Here is a 22689-nt window from a genome sequence, read left to right as displayed (position 1 = left end):
CAGGGTTTTGCCACGTTGCCCAGGCTGGTCTCAAACTCCTGGGCTCAAGTGATCCACCCACCTCAGCCTCCCAAAGTGCTAGGATTACAGGCATGAGCCACTGCGCCCGGCCAAGTAGTATATTATTATGAATATAGATGAAGAAGGAAAACTTAGGAGGCAAGTGACTTAACAAAGACCACCTAACCAGGAAGTGTCAGTATCTGGAATTGAATCAGGGTCTCTGGCACCAAAGTCCAAATCTGTTCTGCTTTACAGATTAGGATGTTTAAGGTTTGTGTGTGCACATGGCTTCTAGAAACAACACATCTAGGCTACTTCAACTTTGGATGCTCTCTGATGCTTCCGGTAACTATATCATGAAACTACATCCCTTCAGATCACCAGCCTTATTGCTGAGGCTGCGCTTAAGCAACGGACCCTAAGAAAGTGGTATCATGTTTCCAGCAATTTAGAAATAATGGTGTTTTAGTCCATTCGGGGTGCTAAAACAGAATAGCATGAACTGGACAGCAAATAGCAACAAATTTACTTCTCACAGTTCTAGAGTCTGGAAAGTCCAAGATCAAGGAATCAGCAGATTTGGTATCTGGTGAGGGCCCTCTTTCTGGTTCATAGATGGTGGCTGCTAGCTGTGTCTTCACTCGGTGGGAAAGGTGAGCTCAATTCTCTGGGGTCTCTTCTATTAGGGTACTAATCCTATTCACGAGAGCAGAGTCCTCATAACCTGATCATCTCCCAAAGGCCCCACCTCCTAATACTATCACCTTGGGGACTAGAATTTCAACATAAGAATTTGAGGAGAGACATAAACATTCAGTACTTTGCTGAATGGGAGACCCTGCTTCTGCAGGGGTGGGGCTGAGAGTTTGGCTTATACAAAGATCACATCAGATTGGCTGGCAATTCATTTGTTCTGCAACTCCAGGCATTTGGGACAACATGGGAATTGCAAATGAAATCATTCTCAGTCTACAAAGCTACAATTAGAAATGACATCTCAAACAGGACTACCAAGTCTCTCTGGGAAGACGTGCCTAACACGACACTTGGAATTTAAATCCACTCATGCATTCAATGCCTTCAGCATCAACACAGCAGGGTTAAATCAGTTCTTGATACTTTCAAAGAATGTTTAAGGAAAATTTCAGGCACCACAGGCAGCTCTCATCAAATTCTTGTGTCCCCACCCATTCATCCAACTGTTTCCTCAGCACCGGTCTCCCTGGGTTATACAATCTTAACCGTGGGGAATGGGGAGCCCAGCTGTGTGTAGAGTTTGGAAAAACATTTTGAATACTTTAGATCTGCCAAATACTTGGTTAAAGAATGATATCCTTTAATTTCTTAAGCCATGTGCATTTTCGGTGCAATGTAATCCATATGTCTGTGACTCATTTAAATGCAACTTGGCGAAGCATGGTTTACTAAGAGCATTGGGATACTGTCTAAGCCTTTCTAAGCTGCTCTTTGATCCAGGAAATTGAATTTTGCCAACAACAAATGAAGCTCCTGTCAAGAGAGGGTCAAAGAGAGCTGTCTTTTGTCATACATAAGATGTTAGAGCCTACTCTTGACCCAGGAGGAAGCTGGGAGGGTGGAGATGGGGAGAGCTCCACTGACTGAGTGGTATTCAGGGTTTTGCTTTGGGTCTGGTACATGTTTCTACCAGGCCTCCTTGAAAAAGAAGTGCAGGAATAAGACATGGCGACCAATCTGCCCTGTGTTGCTGAAAAGTTCCTTTCCTACCTGCTAATTCTGCCCTTCTTCATTCCAACAGTGTTATGAAATCCAAATTATATAATGGGCTTGAGGGATAAATGAGAACGTTAGGGAGCACTGAATGACTGTTAATTTTCCAGATTGTAGCTTGATTTCCAGGACAACAAAAGCCTTCTCCTCCCCTAGGATAACACTGAAGGACTGATAAGAAGTTAGAGATAGGAAGTAATGATAGGTATCCAAATCAGTAAACCTCTAAATGCCCCCATTCTGCCTTGACAATTGCTGTTCCCCAGGTGGTTGGGAGGTAGACACATTCACAAAAGAAAACAAACACCCATTCTTATTAGCTAAACTTGAGCAAACCGGATCTCTCTTTAGCTAACTGGGCTGGAGCACAAATGGATGGGGTGAGACCAAAGGACCTCTCTCCCTTTCTCAAGCCATCATCATTTGGACTTGAGGAAGGACAGTATACTGGAGAGATGAGAGTCCTAGAATGTGTTTAAGACACTGGAAGACAGAAGTATATGGCCAAAGAGCCTCTGGGCAAAGTGCCTACTAGTTGAACTGCTCATTTGCTTTTTAAGGTGGCCTTGTAATGGAGTGACCCTGCTCACTAGTAATGCCGTCCAGTGAGCATACAGGAAGCTGGCTGAGCAGTTCAGTGTGCCTTCCTCTTGTGAAAATGCCAAGAAAGGAGAAGAGACAGCAGCAGGGCCCACACAGCCCCAGAGATGCTCATCTCCCTGGAGGCCTACAGCTAAGGAGGATTCCATTTGGATTCAGCAAACAAGTTTTTATCAAATATGGTTCCTGGGTTGGTGAGGTAGTCTCAGGACATGGAGGAAAGTACATGGAAAAAAATATGAATTAATGCCTCCAATCTGCGGGTTATGCAAATAGCAGTCTATAATCTCTGCTCTGGAGTTTCCCTTCTTGTATTTTCTGTTGCCCGAACCAGCAGATCCTGACCTAGAAGTTCATCCATCCCCAACTTCAAGGTCTCATGATTTGGGGCACTATTTCCCATTATCCCTCTGCCCACTATTTCCCGGGATAGCTCCACAGGCAGAGCAAATTTCCTAAGTCAGAGACTTATTTTCCATTTTTCTTCTCACACAGTGTCCTTTAAATAAGGAGCGTAGGAAGAGCCTTCGGAGCCTAACTGGGACCAAAATCTGCATTTTACAGATGAGAAAGCTGAGGCTCAGGGGAGCTGGCTGGCCTGTTGACCAATTCCACATCATCTGCCTCTGAGGTCAATGTTACGTCTGCTGTACCACACTGCCTCAATCACAAGTTTCTTCAAACAACAGCTATGCACCAGTCTTTGCAAATTATGTGATTACATGTGTGTATAAATAGTAAACATTGTAATAAACACTTTATTCGAGCACAGAACTGTCTTCATGACATCCAGTTGAGTTCAAAAAAGGAAGTTCTGGAACAATATGTCTGGCACAATCTCATTACTGCTCTTCCCTCCCCAACAAAATAGCAGCTTCTGTGTGCCTGTGTCTGGATGTGATTGTGCCTGTGAGGATCCACGTGCGTGTTCTTGTAGGCAGAGAAAAGGTCCAGGGTTTGCTCACCAAACAGCAGTGGATTTTCCTTATGGGAGGGAAACTTCCATTCTTTTGTTTATTTGGAATTGCTGCATGTTTTACAATGAGCACACTTTGCTTTTGCAATTTAAAAACAATGAGTAAGAAATAATCATGGCTAACATGAGCTTGGAATACACACCAGGCCCTCTGACGGGTCCTTTACGTGTACCATCTCATTTCGTTCTCCCTGTGGCTCTATGACATGGGACTACATTACACCCCAGATTTTCGGGCACTGAGGCTTAAAGAGGCTACAAGGTAGTAAGTGGTAGAGCTAGGATCTGAACACAGGAATAACCGATACAAAAGCAACTCTCAGATTATCTGGAAAAGGTCACTGTTTTTCACTTACACTCAACAGAAAAAGGAATGCGTGCCTCTCACGGGATGTCATCCCGTTGCTTCAAAGCAGAGAAAAGGCTGCCGGCTGCCGTGCTACCGTAAGACACTCAGTGAGTCTGCTGCCGGAGCCGAAGCTCCCTCTGCTGTGCTCCCCCCTCCTCCCCTGGCCCATACCCGACGCCTTTCCATCCTCACCATTCTTGGCGATCTCTCCATGTGTGGATTCCATTAAAGGCTTGCTCACTGCTATTTTGGGCCATGCATTAACACGTGGGCTTTGATTTGATGGGAGAAGGCCAGACACGGCAGGATGATGAAAAAGAAATTTAAAATGTCCTCTCCCTTCCCTCAGAGTCCCAGAGCCCTTGCTCATCGCCCCTGGGAGACCTGAGAATCCAGTGTATGGGGTAATGTACAGAGGGAGAGTGGAAACCTTCAGAGTCTATTAGGGCTTTAAACGTGGCTGTTCCCTCTCCTCAGAACTGTCATCTCTCAGCCGTCCATATGGTTCACTCCCTCACCTCCTTCAGGTCTTGACTCAAGTATCGGTTCACCAGCAGGGCCTTCCCTGCCTGCCATTCAGAAACAACGGCTCCCGTTCTACCTCCACGCTCCCCCGGCCCCACTCCCTGTGTTCCTGTGTCTCCTGCACAGTACCAGTCACCTGGCAGACGGTGCATTCACTTGTTTTCTTACCGTTTCTCACTAGAACTGAAGTTCCATAAAGGCTGAACTACTTTATTCACAGCCTTATCCCCAGTACCTGCACTGTGGCCTAAAATGTCTCAGAGGCACAACAGATGAAAAACAATCAACAAGTTGATCAAGGAGGTTAAGAACCAGAGGCTGAGAAATGGCTTGGCCCACGGCCTCATTCCCCCCAAATATCATGAGATTACAGAAACTTCAACGCGGTGATCTGAAAAATCAGCCCACTCCAAAGCTGTTTTGAATCCGGAGTCGCACACACCATGAATGAGAAGGCTTTGGGAAATAAACACACTAGGAAGTCGTGTGCAGTTGGAGTTCCGCTCACTGACACATGTTCAAAACAAAAAGCCCAGTTTGGATGAAAATAGCAGGAAGCCGTCCCCCAGGGACACCTGGTGAGGTCATATTGCTTGGCTCTGCTGCTTCCATTTTTACCGACTCTCCTGCCTTCTGCCAACTCAAGGAGGCCAGGAACCACATCCAGCCCCATGTTGCTCAACGGGAAATGAGAACTGCTCTTGGAAAAGCAGATGCTACAGCCACAGCCACGAGCTCTCCTCGGGAGCCTCAGTGTGGAACAATAAAAATCCCAACAGTGGCTGGCCACTCTGCAAGCACTTCCTGCACCTCACCTCATTTATTCTCACAACCATCCCACGGGGCTGGCCTCACTACCTTCATTTTACAGACAAGGACACTGAAGTTCCAGAAGGTTTAGCCATTTGCTCTGGGTCACATTCTGTCACTCTAGACTCACACCAAGAATACATATGATCCTAGTCTCAGCTCTTTCATTTGTTTGCTGGGTGGCCTCAGACAAATGCCTATCCCTCTCTGAATCAAAATTTCTGCATCCGTAATTTTGGTGTTTTCTAAGATCATTCCATTCAGTGTTTTGTAAGGCACCTTCCTACTTTAACTTCCTATGGTTTCTAGCCAACGTTTCAAAACAGGAGTGAAGGATAGAGACTTGAGTCCTGGGACTCCTGCTGGGCCAGCCAACTTCTAAAGATTTTCCCACACCAACACTGTCACTAGGGCTGACCAAGGAAGTCGAAGGGCCACAGGCTCTCCTGGGGGCAGAACAGGAGCAATTAGACGCAGGCAACAACAGGAAACAGTTAGACTAGAGCTAATGGGTTGGGTCCATGAGAAACAAAGGCAGGCCCCCGAGAGACACAGTCAAGAACAGACCCTCTTGGCCAGGCACGGTGGCTTATGCCTGTAATCCCAGCACTTTAGGAGGCAGAGGCAGGTGGATCATGAGGTGAGGAGATCGAGACCATCCTGGTCAACACGAAACCCCGTATCTACTAAAAATACAAAAATTAGCCAGGCGTGGTGGTATGCGCCTGTAATCCCAGCTACTTAGGAGGCTGAGGCAGGAGAATCACTTGAACCCGGCGGGTAGCAGTTGCAGTGAGCCGAGATTGCACCACTGCTCTCCAGCCTGTGTGATGGAGAGAGATTGTCTCAAAAAAAGAACAGACAAAAACAAAACAGACCCTCTAAGGGCCTTTTCTTGTAGACCAAAGGTAGACAATGAAAGGAAAAATCCAGGGCCAGCAGGGGCTGCAGTGTCTGGGAACGCAGCTGGCCTGGTCTGTTCTAGGGACCCAGGAGAGAAGAAACACAGCCTAAGCTGGCTTTACTCTCAAGAGGAGAGAAACAAAAAATGACATTGATCCCCACAATTCTCGCTTCCTGAGACCACCAAGTCCTGGAGGCAGAGGAAGAAGCCAGACGAAGCCCCACCACTGCACAGCTGCGAGCTGTATTTTAGCCACACTCAGGCCACTCATCCTCCTTTGTAAGTGCCCAAAAGGCCCAAATTTGGAATAAATTATATTCTCCCTTTCCACTCAAGCCTAAAAGCCATTCCCATCTTTTTGTATACAGGAAGGTCCTTCTTCATCTTTTTCTTGGCAGTGATGCATTTGATTACTCATCGGCTTCCATGGGGTTCTGGAGGCTGCCAAGGGGAGACAGGCAGCTCTCCAAGCCATGCAGCCTTATCTGCGACGTCTAAGGGGCAGACCGAAAAATGGGACAGTCGGTGGGGAAATACCAAAGGTTTCAGAGTCCCTCGGCCAAGTAAGGAGAAGTCTTCACAGCTAAGTAGATGGGGAATGGCCGAACAGTGGGCCACAGACACAGCCATGCATTGTGTCCATTCACTTCCTCCATCACACGAATCCAGATATGATGGCGTCTGATAGCAAATCAATGTGGAAATGCCTCTGAGCCAGGCCACCACCCGAGATGAATGAGGTTAGGAAGATGAAGAGCTGGGCCGATGAAGTCAGGAGACTGCTGACGATGCCCTACTGGTGAAATCTCAAATGCGGCTGACCCAGAACACACGGAACAATCTGAGTCTGAGGCGCCAAACCCCAGCACACCCTGTTGTGCTCGCTCCTCTTTAATCTCCTTCATTTCCTGCCACGCACTGGGCTGGCTCTAGTAAGGCAGCCGCCAAAGACCTCCGGTCCATCCACTCCTGTAATCTCACACACACACAGACCTCTGTGTGCCCGCAGTGAACTCCAGGGGCCTCCAAGACACTGCCTAAGGGAATTCTAGCAATACATTTAACAGTCCAGCAACCTCACATCAAGTCAAGAGGCTGTGGAAAGGCTCTGACTGCAAGATGCTGCTTGAAAGGAACCAAGGACTGAGAGCTCGGGGTCAATTCCATTAACGGCTTCCTTCCAGAACGGTGACACCTGTGTCCGGCGTTGACACGGAAGTTATTTGTTTCATTTTAGACAAAGGAGGAGTCCACTTACTCATTCTTCTCCAGGTCCAGGATCAGTTCTCGCCCCTCAGCCATTACCCTGAGCTCAGCTTTGAGTGGATGCTAAAAGCAACAACAAAACAATGTCAGTTCCTAAAAGCCAGCACCCAGGCGCCCAGGGTTAGGCACAGGCTCCAGCACAGGGCTCCGACATTGATCCACAGGAAGTGAACGAGCAAAGGTCAATTGCATTTCCAGCCCACATGTAAAACAACCTCAATCCCAGAATCATCCAAATCCTTCCCCCATCTGCTTTCTCCTGAAAGGCATAGGAAAGAAACTCCAGGCTGCAATGTGGTGTAAGTGTACGTATGTGGTGTGGTGAAGGGCAACACTGGAAAACATAGTCTCCAGCAGTAACTGTCCTGCAGAGTCAGCTCTGGATTCAAGCGCCAGCTGACACCTGCAGTTGTGTGAAGCTGGTCACGTTGCTGAGCCTCCCCACATCTGTTTCTTCATGTATGATACAGAGATAGTAATAGTCAATTTGATGGGAATCTTGGAAGGGTTGAATGAGATACTGAGCATAAATAATGTATCACAGTGCCTGGCACACGGCAAGCCTCGATATATGTTGCCTGTTATCTTGTAAAATACTTGGGGATCCTCTTCATAGTGAGTTCTTATTTTACTTTGGCCCTCAGTTTGGAAAACCCCAATCATCTCAGGGGAAGCAACTAAGAGTTCCTCAAAGTAAGGTTTCATAGGCCAAAAAGTAGATAATATTTTACACATAAACAGTTTGCTAGTGGCCACAGGTGCTACACATCCAGAGTGAATCACTTAAGATACACCAGTGGCTAATAAGCACAAAAAATATGTACAACATTACTAATAAATCACCTCCTCACCTCCAGAAAAATAAAACTAAAAATAATAAGCTACCTTGAAAAAAATCAAAGTGCCAGAGGTTATCTAAAACTAAATCACAATGCACAATGCCCACCGTAAAGTGGGCACTCACAATCCCTACCGCTGAGAATTTAAACTGACAACAACTCTCTGAAAGATAATGACAGTATGTACCGAGAGTTTAAAACTGTTTCGACTCAACAGGGCACAGTGGCTCATGCTTATAATCCCAGCACTTTGGGAAGCCTAGGCAGGTGGATCACCTGAGGTCAGGAGTTCGAGACCAGCCTGGCCAACAGGATGAAACCCCGTCTCTAGAAAAATACAAAAATTAGCTTAGAGTGGTGGTGCATGCCTGTAGTACTAGCTACTTGGGAGGCTGAAGCAAGAGAATCGCTTGAACCGAGAGGCGGAGGTTGCAGTGAGCCCAGATCGCACCACTGCACTCCAGTGTGGGCAACAGAGCAAGACTCGGTCTCAAAAAAAAACAAAAAAAGGAATGAATAATGAAATGTAAGCTAACTGTCCTAAATATAACCTGTTAGAGAACACTTAAATAAATGATGATCCATTCATATGACAGAACACTGGATGATCATTAAAAGCAGCAACTTTAAGTAGCTGTTGAATTATTGAGAAAATGTATACAATAATCATTAGTCTTGAGCATTCTATTCAAATACACTTTGCAAAGGGAAAAATGTAGAGAGAAGTAAGCCTTAAGGTTACCACAGTTACTCTAGGCAATGGAATCATGAGTTAATTTTTTTTTTTAGCATCTCTCCATATTTTTATAAATGCTTTCATAGTTTAAGAAAAGAACGTTTATTAATCTCTTTTTACCTTATTATTGTGGAAAATTTCAAAGAAATTTAAAAACCAAGTCATAATAAACCTCCATACTTCAACAATTCAACGTAAAAGGCTACTGAACCTTTTTTTTTCAAAGAAATAAATTATTTATTTAAAACAAGATATTTACATATTTAAAATAGGACAGATTCTTTGGGGTGTTTTAAACATAAGCTCTCTACTTTGGGACTAAGGAACTGACAACTTTTTTTTTTTTTTTGAGGCAAGGTCTTGCTTTGTTGTGCAGGCTGGAGTGCAGTGGCACAGTCATGGCTCACTGCAGCCTCAACCTCCCAGGCTCAAGCGATCCTCCCCACCAAGCTCCCTGAGTAGGGGGGACCACAGGTGCATGTCACCACACTGGGCTAACATTTTAAATTTTTTTGTAGATATTGGGGTATCACCATGTTGCTAAGGCTGACCTTGAACTCCTGGGCTCATGTGATCCTACCACCAAAGTGTTGGTATTACAGGTGTGAGCCACCTCATCACCCAGCAGATAAATTGTTGAAGTCCCTTTCAGTCCACAAAAGTCATTGCTAGAGTAGCGCTTCTAGCCCTTCTAAGGTTGACCTCGAAGTTTAGTTTTTGAATGTCTGAGAAAGTAGGTCGCCTGTTCTGCCACCTCTGGTTAGAGGCCTGCCTCGTCTAAGCACATCCCCCTTCCTCACTGCAAACCCCACTCTGCATTAGGATTTTGGCATTTCTGACACCTTGAGGTCACCAAGGGCTCTGATGAGACCTAAACATTCTGATCGAGGACTCTTGGGCATCCCTGACGATTGCCTAATCAATCTTATTACCTCATCTCAAGAAGGAGCATTTCAAACCCACCGGAGTAGGAAGCTGGGGAGATTGACCAACAACTTTCATTAAGAGATTCACTTCTGTCTGTCATGCCCTGATTCAGCTCTGCCAAAACTGGTTGTGGATCCTTTGCCACTTCATGGAGTTTTTGAGCCAGTGCCCTGCCCAATCACACAGAGTATCAGGGAACCAGCCCCAAGTGGACATTTAAGAAAGACTACATAGCAATAGAACTATAGCAATTCCCTCATCCAAGAGGTAGGTGACCATGTGACAGCCCCCACAGAAAATGAATACCGCCCCAAACCAAAGCATTATCACCTCTCCCTCAAAGAGACACAAGCCGCAGCAGGAGTAGTCATCTTCTTTTTTTTTTTTGAGAGTCTTGCTGGAGTGCAGTGATCTGATCTCAGCTCACTGCAAACTCTGCCTCTTGGGTTCAAGCCATTCTCATACCCAGCCTCCCGAGTAGCTGAGATTACAGGTATGCACCCTTACGCCTTGCCAATTTTTGTATTTCTAGTAGAGATGGGGTTTCTCCATGTTGGCCAGGCTGGTCTTGAACTCCTGACCTCAGGTGATCCACTCATCTCAGCCTCCCAAAGTGCTGGGGTTATAATGAGCCACCATGCCCGGCCAGGAGTAGTAATCTTTATTTTTATGTGGGTGACCCAAAATCTCTATTCTGGAAGGTACTCAGACACTGATATTTAAAAAAGGATGTTCCCTGTTTCCATGGGGCATTTCAAGCAAAACAATGAAACAGCATTTTAAAATCTAGAAAGCTTTTCTGTCCAGCTCTACTGATGAGCTTTTCTGATGTAACTCCACTCTGTACTAAGAGGCGGCACCGTCAACTCTCCTAAGAAGTACAGGGAGCTGACCCACCATTCATACCTCTCCTGGGGATGGGTTAAAAATCCCTTCTCCTTCAGTCTAAATAGATTTTTAGCTTCATAGGGCATTGGAAACCTGTCCTATATTTGCAACCCCTTTAAGATCTAGTACAATATTTAGTATACAGTAAGTGTTCAGTTAATGTTTAATGAATGTGAGCTTTAAGTCAATGATGAGAAAAAGAGAAGAAAACATTTAATGAGTGAATTAATTACATAAATGAGAATCAGAGGCCCAAGTGAAATCCAGCCTCTAGTCTCTCTCTCTTTGGCATTCATTCATTTGTTCATTTGACAAATATTTATGGTGCCAGGCACTGTGCTGACTATTCCTACAGAATACAATGACCCATATGCTGGGCAGACAATGGTTGGGAACAAAGACAGGACCCTGTCCTCTGCTCTGTTCTCAGGTTCTTCCTGAGGATGCCCGGCATCCACATCTGGAGAGAACAAAGAAGCCTCTATAAAAAGTAGCAGGTCCATTCCTCAGGCAATATGAATAGGTTGCAATATCCAAGGTTGTAATTGTTCAAAGTAATCTGCTCTAGGATGACCATCCATTAATTTGCCGAGAATTTTCCTGAAGCTATTTTAAGCCTCTCCTATTTTTTGATGAAATGAATTCCATGTATTTACTGCCTTAAGGACAAAATGTTACTTGTTTTTATTTGTCCTTTTTTTTTTTTTGAGACAAGGTCTTGCACTGTCACTAAGGCTGGAGGACAGTGGTGCAATTATACCTTACTAGAACCTCAAACTCCTGGGATCAGGCGATCCTCCCACCTCGGCCTCCTGAGTAGCTGGGACTGCAAACACACCACTAGGCCTGGTTAATTTTGTTTTATTTCCTTCCTTCTTTATTTCCTTCTTTCTTTCTCTCTCTCTCTCTCTCTCTCTTTCTTTCTTCTCTCTCTCTCTTTCTCTCTTTCTTTTTGCAGAAATAGGATCTGAGTATGTTGCCCCAGGCTAGTGTTACACTCCTGGCCTCAAATGATCCTCCTGCCTCAGCCTCCCAAAGTGCTGGGATTCCAGGCGTGAGCCACCACACCTGGCCCGTTGTACAATTCACACTGTTAGGTTCCCTTGGTAAATCCAAGCTGGAGCCGTTTTGGACATGTCTGCATTACTCTGGCCAGAGCGTCAAGGATCCTGGACATTTACCCTTTCCATTTACCTTTCCAAATTTAGCAGCCACCACGTCAGAAGTCTTTCCTGACATATCTCTTTCCTGCTGTCATCTTGTCCTATATGTTGCCCAATAAATCACAAATCGTTTTAACCCAAAGAGGTCTTAGAAAACAACCCCTCTCCCCAGCTTTCTTTTCTCTTTATTCTCTCTAAGCTCTATTTTATAAATAAGTAAAATCTACACTTTAGCAAGTGGTAGATCACTGTTGGTTACTGGCACACAACAACCCACAACTTCCTTTCTTGCTCTTCTGGGTCTCACTTGAGCTGTAAAAACCAAAACCACAGTGGGGCACAGTGGCTGACGCCTGTTATCCCAACACTTGAGGGGGCCGAAGCAGGCGGATCACTCGAGGTCAGAGTTCAAGACCAGCCTGGGCCACATGATGAAACCCCGTCTCTATTAAAAATACAAAAATTGGCCTGCCTTGACAGTGCACACATGTAATCTCAGCTACTTAGGAGGCTGAGGCATGAGAATCGCTTGAACCTGGGAGGCGAAGGCTGCAGTGAGCTGAGATAGTGCAACTGCACTCCAGCCTGGGTGACAGAGTGAGACTCTGACCAAAAAAAAAAAAAAAATCAAACAAAAACCAGAACCACAAATATGCTAGATGCACTGGTCCTCTCTGCAAGAACAGGACAGTGATTTTTGTTTTCTTCCCAACCTTTTTGATAAAGCCTACGCATTTTCCTGGTGTTCTGGTGAGAACCTCCTACCGGATTTAAGAAACATTCCCCAGTACTAGGTCTCTGCCCTGCCTCTTATTAAAATAGTTTATGTTATTATCCTTTTTCTCTCCAAGTACATTATTCCGTCAAGTAAATGAAGCATGCATTATGCAGAGCAAAAATAACAATGGCAATATTTAATTAATTCCAATCAAGGGTAAGTGATTCCTGTGACGCCAACACATTTGCACTTAGCTTGTGTCAGCATTAATGTAAATTTTCATTTCCTCAACTAATAGCATTTGGAAGTGTTCTAGAAGTTTGTCATACAATGAAGGAAAGTCCCGTCTGTGATATCCAAAATGGGCACCCAGAGGATAGAGTGAGCTGGAAATAGAATTAATGGTGATGACTGGTATTCCAAGAAAGTTGAGTAGATAGCCCAAACCTCTAGTGGCCAACTCCTGCCAATGTAAACGAGAGCTTTTGCGTCTTACCTTTTCTCTCACGGGGCTTTTTGAAGTCTTCCACTGAGGTATTATTAGTTCATGCTGCAGCTGGGGGCTGCCTTCCCCACTTCCTCCTGCCGATACAAGATGCAAAACCATTGGAATCCCAGACTTCTATACCCCAGCTAAGCCACACAAGCAGTCTCTGTGAGCTGTCCCTGCACTGGGTCATTAGAAGACTTGCTGGATTCCAGGCTGTTGGCACTTACCAGGAACCAGGCACTATAGGTGTTGGCGGTATTGTGGTAAACAGGGCAAATAAGATCTCTGTACAAGTCTGCCTTCTGGAGGTGGGAGACAGACGATAAACAAATGTTCTCAGAAGGTGCTAAGTACCCTGAAGAAAATCAGTTGGGGTCATGGGATAAAGAGACACCTAGCAGGGGGTGCCTATTTCAGACAGGATGATCAGCAAAGACCGCATATGAGTTCTGAGGGGTCAGAAGAAGGCAGCCATGCAAAAACTCGAGGCAAGAGTGCCCCAGGTAGAGGAAACAGAAAGTGCAATGGCTGAGCAGAAGTGAACTTGTCCTGTTGAAGGAACAAGCAGAAGGTAGGGGTAGCTAGTAAATGAAAGAGGAAGTTGGTAAGAGATGTGGTCGGCAAGACAGCCATGGGTCTGATAATGCAGAGGGTATGGAGAGTGTCTGTATTTTCTTATAAATAGACTTGGAAGGCACTGGGTGTTTTAAATACAGAGCAATATGATCTGTGTTAAGTTTAAAAAAGACCACTCTGCCTGCATGGTGGAGAATGGGGGTGGGGTGAGGGAGAGTGGCGAGAGTGAGAGCAGAAGCAAGAAGGCCAGGCTAGAGATATGCAGGAGCCCTGGTGAGAGATGATGGTGGCTCAGATTAGAATGACATCAGTGAAGAGGAATGAAGCAGTGGGATTCTGGGCATATTCTGGAGGTCAAGCCCATGAGTATTGCTCTTGTGGAGCTGTAGTTTTCTTGCCTGTAAAATGGAGACATCGATCCTACCTGCCTATCTCACAGCTTTATTGCGGAGAATCAAAATGAAATTGCCTTGTAAGCTGCAGAGCATCGTTGCATTAATCGGAGCTTCCTAATAGCAAGTTTGCATTTGTATTCCACTTTCTACTTCCCAAACCATTCTTACCACCCAGTTCTCCTTCATATTCAGGGCAACCATGGAGGAAGTAGGAGTCCTGTTTTGCAAGAAAAACAATTTAAATTACAGGAGAGACTTGTTCAGGGAAATGAGAACTCAAACACTGGCTGCAGACCGTCTCAATAAAACGGCAATTTCCCAGCACCTAAACAGTCTGGTCTCCGTAGTACTCCTGGGGATGGGGCTGAGGACTGCAAAATCTATTCTGTCTAAACTAACCACAGCAATCATACAGAATATGAGTAATACAAAGATGGCCACAGTTGTTCTGTTAGGATGGTGATTATGAGTGATTATTAACATTCCCTTCAGATTATCAATATAATGCACTTGTAATCAACATGGATTTTAAAAATAATCCCACTGGACCAACACCAATTCATCAGAAAGGTAAGAATTAGAAGCAATGCATTCATATATTTATCAAATACTTTCTGAGTACTTAACTATGTGCCAAGTATATGCTATGAATATGTGCTTAATATTCATGGAAGAACAAGACAAGCATACAGCCAGGAACGGTGGCTCACGCCTGTAATCTCAGCACTTTGGGAGGTCCGAGGTGGGTGGATCACCTGAGGGCAGAAGTTCAAGAACAGGCTGGCCAACATAGTGAAGCCCCGTCTCCACTAAAAATACGAAAATTCACTCGGCGTGGTGGTACATGCCTGTAATCCCAGCTACTCAGGAGGTTGAGGCACAAGAATTGCTTGAATATGGGCAGCTGAGATTTCACCACTGCACTCCAGCCTGAGTGACAGAGCAAGACTCCATCTCGGAAAAAAAAAAAAAAAAGACAAGCATAGTCCTTGCCCTGGTGGCTCTGATAAGTCTACATTCTTTTAAACAAAAAGAAATTCTATAATATTTAATAGAACATTTAAAGGAATTAAGTGTTATATTTATGGTTGTAAAAAATAATAATGAAAGCAATCTAAAGTCTCACCGAAAGAGGAACACAGTACATGTTAAGAAAAAGTCTCCAAAACTTGGAAATAAGGCAAAGAGCAAGCAAGATGTCTTCTCAATGTCATGTTGGAATATTGTTTAACAAATCTGCCCATGGATTATTGCATTAACTTTTCTTTCCTTTTTTTTTTTTTTTTTTTTTTGAAATGGAGTCTTGCTGTGTTGCCCAAGCTGGAGTGCAGTGGCATGATCTCAGCTTATTGCAACCTCCACCTCCCAGGTTCAAGCCACTCTCCTGTCTCTGCCCCCCAAGCTGCTGGAATTACAGGCAGAAGCCACCATGCCCAGCTAATTTTTGTATTTTTAGTAGAGACAGGGTTTCACAATGTTGGCCAGGCTGATCTGGAACACCTGAGATTACAGGTGTGTGCCACTGCGACCGGCCCGGATTATCGCATTATCTAGGGGAATGTACCATTGCCTTTTTATTTATCATTGATTAAAGACTATACTCTGTGAAGTTATGTTAGATAGATAGATAGATTTCTGTCTGAGAGGTGAGTGATTTCAGCATAGTGGAAAGATAACCCAGCTGAGTGCAGTGGCTCACACCTGTAATCCTAGCACTTTGGGAGACTGAGGTGGGTGGATTACCTGAGATCAGGAGTTTGAGACCAGCTTGGCCAACAGGGTAAAACCCTGTCTCTACTAAAAATACAAAAACTAGTCGGGTGTGATGGCACGTGCTTGTAATCCCAGCTTCTCTGGAGGCTGAGGCAGGAGAATCGCTTGAACGCAGAAGGTAGAGATTGCAGTGAGTCGACATCACACCACTGCACTCCACCCTGAGCAACAGACAGAGGCTCTATCTCAAAGAAAAAAAAAAAGAAAGAAAGAAAGAAAAGAGAAAAGAGAAGAGAAGAAAAAGCAAAAAAAAAAAAAAAAAAAAAAAAAAAAAGGAAAGGAAAGGAAAAAGAAGAAAAGAAATGATAACCAAGAATTATGGTTTTGCTTCATGGGCATCCACCATTTATGCATCTGTCCAGGGCCACATGATTTCAACATTCTTTCTCCAATGCCTGTATCACCCCTTTCTAATGCTCCTGGAATCAGCTTTACTATCCTGTTGGCTACCTCATTAACGAGTTGAATAAATCTTGGCCACATTGGTATGAGTTGTGTGTTTAACTTTTGAAAACTTTATATAGTGTCATTAAAATCGTGTTTTTCGTAGAATTTAATGATGTGGAAAATGCTCACGGTGTGAAGTGAAAAATGCAAGACACAAAACTGTACTTACGGTATGGTTCCAATTTTATCAATATATATTTATATCCATAAGAACACACAAACAATGGGGAGGGAAAAAATATCAATAGCAACTGTGGATTTGGGAGTTGAAGATCATTTTATTTCTTCTACACTTTTCGTTTTTCCCAGATATTCTACAGCGAGAGTTCTCCAAGGACTCAGAGCTCAGAGAAGGCGCCTGTGCTAGGGGCAGTAACTTGCTTTCCTGGTCTTTCTTCATGCTTTTCTCCTGCACCAAGCACTGACCCAGGCCTCGTTCTACCCTAGAACCTCCTGTGCCTCAGTTTCCCCTTCAGTACAATAGCTCAAAGGGCTATTCCTGTTTGCTGGCACCGGACGACCGCTGGACCGTGGCCCCTGTAAGTTCTGAAATGTAGGACGAGCTCAACCTCCGGGCTTGAGGCGGCTCGAGGGGTCCAGCCAGCCCTCCCCCACCCCGCCAGTGCTCGATTTCTTTGAAAACGCTGACTGTTGGTCCCGCAGGCAGCAGTCTGGAGTCAGCCCAGCCGCTCTGCAGCGGTGGAGCCAAGGCTAAGCCTTCTCCGGTCACAATGACAGAACCCGGGCACCGCCCCCCGCCCCCCGGACCATTCCTTCCGAGAAATCTGCGAAGAGCCCCCGAGGGATGGGGTCAGGGAGGGGTTGGTGTCTGGGAAACTAGTTGTGAGAAACATGGACATCACCAGGCATCTAAGCTGGACACATCGAGTCCGACCCTTCGCTTCACAGAAAGGGAAACTGAGGACCAAAGAAGGTGGCCGTCGGGTCGGCATGGAAAGAGAGCCCTGATTTCCAGTGCCAGCGCGGACCTCAACCCGTGGCGTGGCCATGGGCAAGTCCTTTCCTTTTTGTGGGTCTCGGTTTCCTTATCTGTGAAATGGGTGTGTTGGACTTGGCCTTCGGTAGGGCTCCTGCTAGCTCATGGCTCCGAAGTGTACTGCTGGAAATACTCGGCGAGCCACCCCCAGCCAAGGCTACCACAGCCTCCCGCGGGGATTTTATGTCCTACCCCATCAATGTGGCAGGCACTGAGCCTGGTCCCAGGAAGCCGCTCCCAGGCCACAGGGGCAGGACGCTCGGGATGCTCTCGGCACTCGGGCGCAGGCGAGCGCAGCGGGCGGGAGAGAGAGAGAGAGACAGAGAGAGAGGCGGAGCGGACACCAGGGACCGTGAGAAAACGGAGGAGGATAAGCCCCGAGAACAGCGGAAAGAGAAGCCAAAAGCAGAAAAACAGAGGAAGCAGAAGGCGAGAGGGGAAGGCAAGCCAGTGAGCGGACCGGCTGTGTTCTGGCAGCGCCGGGTTGCCCCGACCTCCGCCACCTCCCAGGGCGCACAACGTGGGAACAAAGCCCGGGCTCCCAGGCTGGGGGCGGCGGGGGCGTAGGCCCCGCGGAGTTTCAGGAGGTGCAGGGGTCACAGTCCCGGCGCTCGGGACCTGCAGGTCGACTCCCAGGTCTCCCGGCCACCCAGATCTCCGGGCCACACAGCCTCCATCCCCCCGCGCCTGGCCACTTACTTGTCCATCCAGGCTCCTGCGCCGCCCGCGGCCGGAGGAGCTGCAGGGCGAGCGCCAGCAAGCAGAGCCGGGCGGCGCCCGCGCCCCCTGGCATGGTGGCGGCGGCCCCTCGCGCTCGGTGCTCACACACCCTCGGCCATGCCTGCCCCCGGCCCGGCGGCGGCGGCTCTTCTGGAACCCCCGGCTTGCCCCGCGCCTCCCCACCCGGCTCTCCCAGCCCTCCGCACAGACGCTCCGCCCCCAGCCCCGCGGGGCTCCGCTAGGGGATGGAGGAGGGGAGGCTCCCGCCCGGAGGGGGCTGGAGGGAGGGGCCGGGGAGGAGCTGGCGGGACTCGGGGGAGCGGGGCTGGCTCAGGTGAGGGAGACCGCAGGGGAGGGAGAATTCGAGCCCAAGGAGGAGGGATTCGTGGTGGACGGGGCCCGGGGAGGGTCGAGGACTCGGGCTTCTAGGAGTTAAACTGGACCCCTCTCCGCACAGAAGCCGGTTTACTGTCCCACACTGTGCCAGACGCCTTGGGTGATACCCAGAGGCGACTCACCCAGCGCCGTCCCCCAGAGGCCGCCACTCACTTTGGCAGGCTCAGAAAGAGTTAACCCAACCATCAGGCACAAAGAGCTAAGCGCTATATGGACTTTTTTTTTTTTTTTTTTTTTTTTTTTTTTTTTGGATAGGACACAAATCGAAGAGCCCTTCCATCTGCCTGGGAGGAGGGAGTGGTGAAGACCAGAGGAATCCCAGAGGAGAGACATCTGAGATGGGGAGGGGAGAAATGGAACATCAGGCGGAGGAAACAGCCCAGACAATCGCACTGGGACTTGAAAGCTCTTAGGCTGTATGGGGGGAGAAAACCAGAACTGGGGATGGTTAGGGTTTTGGAGGGAAACACAGGGAGATGAGACAAAAAATAATAACTACTGTTACTTATTGAGGTCTTTCTATGTGCTAGAATAAGAAAATCATAACAGCTAAGACTGATAAAGCGCTAAATGTCAGACACTGTCTTCAGCACTTTACACATAGTAACTTATTTAATTAATCGAAGAAAAGAACTTATTATTAACCAGGGACTCTGCATACATTATCTCTTTTAATTAGCCCAATGGGGTAGGTACTAGTACTATCCCTGTTTTAGAGATGAGGAAATCAACCTTAAGAGGCTAAACCACTTGCCCAAGGTTACACAGCTAATGTCGGCACCTGGATTCAAACCCAAGTCTGTGTAACGCCAGAGCCTGATGCAACACACCTTATTTTCCAGGTGGATAAACTGATAATGAGAGATAAATGATTTGCCTAAGATCCCTTAGCAAGTTTCAGCAAAGCCTAGTTCTAGAAACCCAGCCTCAAACCTCATCCATCTGTTTCTTTTTCTGAGTCTCTTCAGTCAAACCCATGTTGACTAAAGAGAAGGTGCTGTGTGTTGGAGAGGGCGAGGCACTCCTGGAGATGATGGGTCGGTAGGTCTATCAAACCCTACTCATGGGCACACATGAAGGAAATAAAAGATGTGGTTCTAGCCATTAATGTGGTTCAGGATTCCATTAGTCTTCTCCAGCTGCCACAAAATTCGTACCCTTCTGTGAACCCAAAATATCTGAGACAGGACTCAGTCCATTTAGAAGGTTGATTTTGCCAAGGTTAAGGATGTGCTCATGACACAGCCTTAGGAGGTCCCAACATGTGCCCAGGGTAGTTGGGGTACAGCTTGTTTTTATAAGTTTTGGGGAGACATGAGACATCAGTCAATATCTGTAGGACGTACGTTGGTTCCATCCAGTAAGGTGGGACAACTCAAAGTGGCAGGAGGGGCAGTGTTTCCAGGTTATAAGTAGATAAGAAACAAAAAATGTTGAATTCTTTTGAGTCCTTGATCAACCTTCCACTGAATACACAATTTAGTCTAACTCAGTAAAGCTGCATTTTTACATAAATAATAGGGCAGAAGAAGCAATCGGATATGCATTTGTCTCCAGTGAGCCTTAGAGGGATGACTTTAAGTTCTGTCTGTCCTTTGTCCACAAGGAATTTCCTTGTGTGAAAATTATGAGGAAGGTATGTAGCTGTTTATCTCTGTAGCTATCGCATTTAAGAATAAAATGGTGGCCAGGCACGGTGGCTTATGCCTGTAATTCCAGGACTTTGGGAGGCAGAGGCGGGCGGATCACCTGAGGTTAGGAGTTCCAGACCAGCCTGACCAATGTGGCGAAACCCTGTCTCTACTAAAAATACAAAAGAAAATTAGCCAGATGTGGTGGCACACCTGTAATCCCAGCTGCTGCGGAGGCTGAGGCAGGAGACTCGCTTGAACCTGGGAAGTGGAGATTGCAGTGAGCCGAGAGTACACCACTGCACTCCAGCCTGAGCAACAGAGTGAGACTCCATTTCAAAAAAGAAAAGAAAAGAATAAAATGGGAGGCAGGTTTGCCCGACATTGTTCCCAGCTTGACTTTTCCCTTGGCTTAGTGATTTGGGGGTCCTAAGATTTATTTTCCTTTCACATTTCTCACATGCAGAATACATTCACCCCATCCCAGTAGCCCAAACATCTTCACTCATTCTAGCATCAATTCTAACTCTGAAGTGTCATCTAAATTTCATCTCTGTTAGATATGGCTAAGACTTGAAGTTTGGGTTCATCCTGAGGCAAAATTCTTCTCAGCTTTCAAACACAATGTGGTAGGACATTGTGTTTGGAATGGACAGAATTGCCAGTTCCAAAAGGGAGACACTGAAAAGAAGAACAAGGTGGCAGATCCCCAAAAGTGCAAAACCCAGCAAGGCAAATTCTATCCAGATCTGAAAGCTCTATAATAATCCTCTTGGTTGGGTCTTCCACCCTCCAGGCCCACTGGCTCAGCAATGCTGCTCTCCAGCCCTAGGCAGTGGCCAGCACCACAGCTCTTTGCCACAGTCCCCCACCCCAAGGCACTGGGCAGGGGCAGCCTGGCCTGCTTAAGGAGACCACCCTTTCACTCCCTGCCTCCCCAACAGCCCGCTATGGTGGGAGTGGCAACCCTGATGATCTGTGAATCACTTTTCTTAAAGGATGAAGCAAGCTGTATTGTCTGGTCCTACAGAACAGAATTCTGAAAGCCTTCCTTTGTTTCGTCCTATATTCTTTTTGGTCTAAACTGGTAATGTCTTTGCTGATTTAAAAAAAAAAAAAAATCTCTATTCCTGGCTTCTAATGAGATGGCTGATTAGCTCCATGGGTTATTGTCCAGCCATACCCTTAGTGTCCTCTCCAGAAATCCTTTTTTTATTTTTTCCAATATGAACAGGCTGATAATTTGCCAAATCTTCAAGTTCTGTTTCCTTTTTGCTTAGCAAATCCTTCCATTTATCTCCTTCCCTCACATTTTACATAAGTACCGAGAAGCCAGGCCACATCTTCAACACTTTGAAAATCTCTGCAGCTGAATATCTGAGTTCATCGCTTGCATTTTCTACTTTCCACAAAACACTGGAACACAGTTGGTGGTGGAGAAAACACAGACTCAAAGTGCTTTTTCCTCTTCTCTCACTCAAAACAACAATCAACAGAGAAGACTTCTGTGATCAAAGATGCAGGGGCTTACCCTACACACCAAGCAGCAATCGATTCGGACACTGTCCACCTATAGATAGCAGCAAATCCCACAGGTTGAAGGCTCAGTTTCCAAGACTGGACCGCCTTCAGATACCAGACAGAAGTCTAGGCCCTCAGAACTTCTGACTGACTGGCTTCCAGTTGGGGTTGCCAGGATGCCGCTGGGTTCAATTAATTTACTAGAGCAGCTCACAGAACTCAGGGAAGCACTTGCTTACATAAACCCAGCGAGGTCTGTCTCTCCAGATTCTTCTCAGCCTCTCTGTGCAACCTTCCTTCCTCAAGAGTATGGGGTGGCTTGCTTCAGCACTATGTCTATTACATGGGAAAGATATAGATTAGCCTGGCCCCTGTGCAAGGATGACATGAAAATTCATAAAGCAGTCCATATTTTCAAAGTAAAAAATAAAGAGTATAGGGCAGGACCCTCTCTGCAATGAGAGTCTGTTTCCCACAGTGAGATTACAGTCCTGCTGCAGGCAGGTGAAAGGAGCGCAGGAGTTCAGATTCTGTTTCCTGACACCTGTTTCTGAAGCCTAAAGTGCCCTAACATCGTAACAAAAGACCATAGCAAGGGCTATGGGAATTATGAGCCAGGAACCATGGAGAAAACCGATATATATAGATATCGTAATATCACAGCAATTCAGCTGAGTCCTTTGCCATGTTATAACTGGTATTGGAGTTCAGAAACCAATACCGCAAAATACGGCACTTTTGACACGTTGAACTGGAGAAGTCTCATGTTCTCTCTGAACTTTCCTTGCATGCTCCTGTCTGTCAATCCTTTGTCTCTCCCAAAGCATGGGATGAAATTGTTCTCTGAATTTCCCTTATCTGCCTAAAGTCCGGACCTGCCAAAGAAGACAACTGTCTTGGGTGCCTTCTCTGTGTTTTCATTAACTGCATTCATGTTGTGGGAAGACTGAAGTTTGTCAACACACCTCGACAGACTTTTGTTGCAAACCATCTTCCGCTCTGTGGGCCAGAAGACTCTGTCTGAGGCCATTGTATGTTCCTCAAGCCCACTGAATTCCCCTAGAAATCATTTACTATTGCCCCCAAATCATCCGCACTTCCCTATCTCCCTTTCCCCTAAGAAGTGGAGTATATAAACATCCGTACCCCAGTGGGCTATTGGGCAATCACTCTGTGATTCTCTCCCATGCGTGCTAACAAATTTGTATGCATTGTCTCTGGTTAATTTGCCTTTTGTGAGTTGATTTTTCAGTGAAACTTCAGAAGGCAAAGGGGAAGTTTTCCCTCAGC

At 46.3% G+C, this 22689-nt stretch overlaps 1 protein-coding gene and 1 pseudogene across 1 annotated transcript in view; one reads left to right on the top strand and one right to left on the bottom strand.

The window, feature by feature from the left end:
- The window catches only part of ADAM19 (ADAM metallopeptidase domain 19), a 103486-nt gene extending 85451 nt beyond the window's left edge, over positions 1-18035 (bottom strand). The window contains exons 1-3 of the mRNA XM_003934771.3: positions 17831-18035; positions 12950-13035; positions 7175-7245 (exon numbers count right to left, since the gene is read on the bottom strand). Coding sequence (XP_003934820.1) covers positions 7175-7245; positions 12950-13035; positions 17831-17924 — 251 coding nt within the window. The 5' untranslated portion in view covers positions 17925-18035. The remainder of the gene's footprint in view (positions 1-7174; positions 7246-12949; positions 13036-17830) is intronic.
- Positions 18036-21714: 3679 nt separating this feature from the next.
- LOC120360428 (U6 spliceosomal RNA) lies at positions 21715-21815 on the top strand (annotated as a pseudogene).
- The last annotated feature ends 874 nt before the right edge of the window (positions 21816-22689 follow it).

This window comes from Saimiri boliviensis, chromosome 20 (genome assembly GCF_048565385.1).
Source record: "Saimiri boliviensis isolate mSaiBol1 chromosome 20, mSaiBol1.pri, whole genome shotgun sequence".
Taxonomy (NCBI): Eukaryota; Metazoa; Chordata; class Mammalia; order Primates; family Cebidae; genus Saimiri; species Saimiri boliviensis.
The sequence above is the reverse complement of the archived record's forward strand: the minus strand, read 5'-3'. Positions and strand labels throughout refer to the sequence as shown.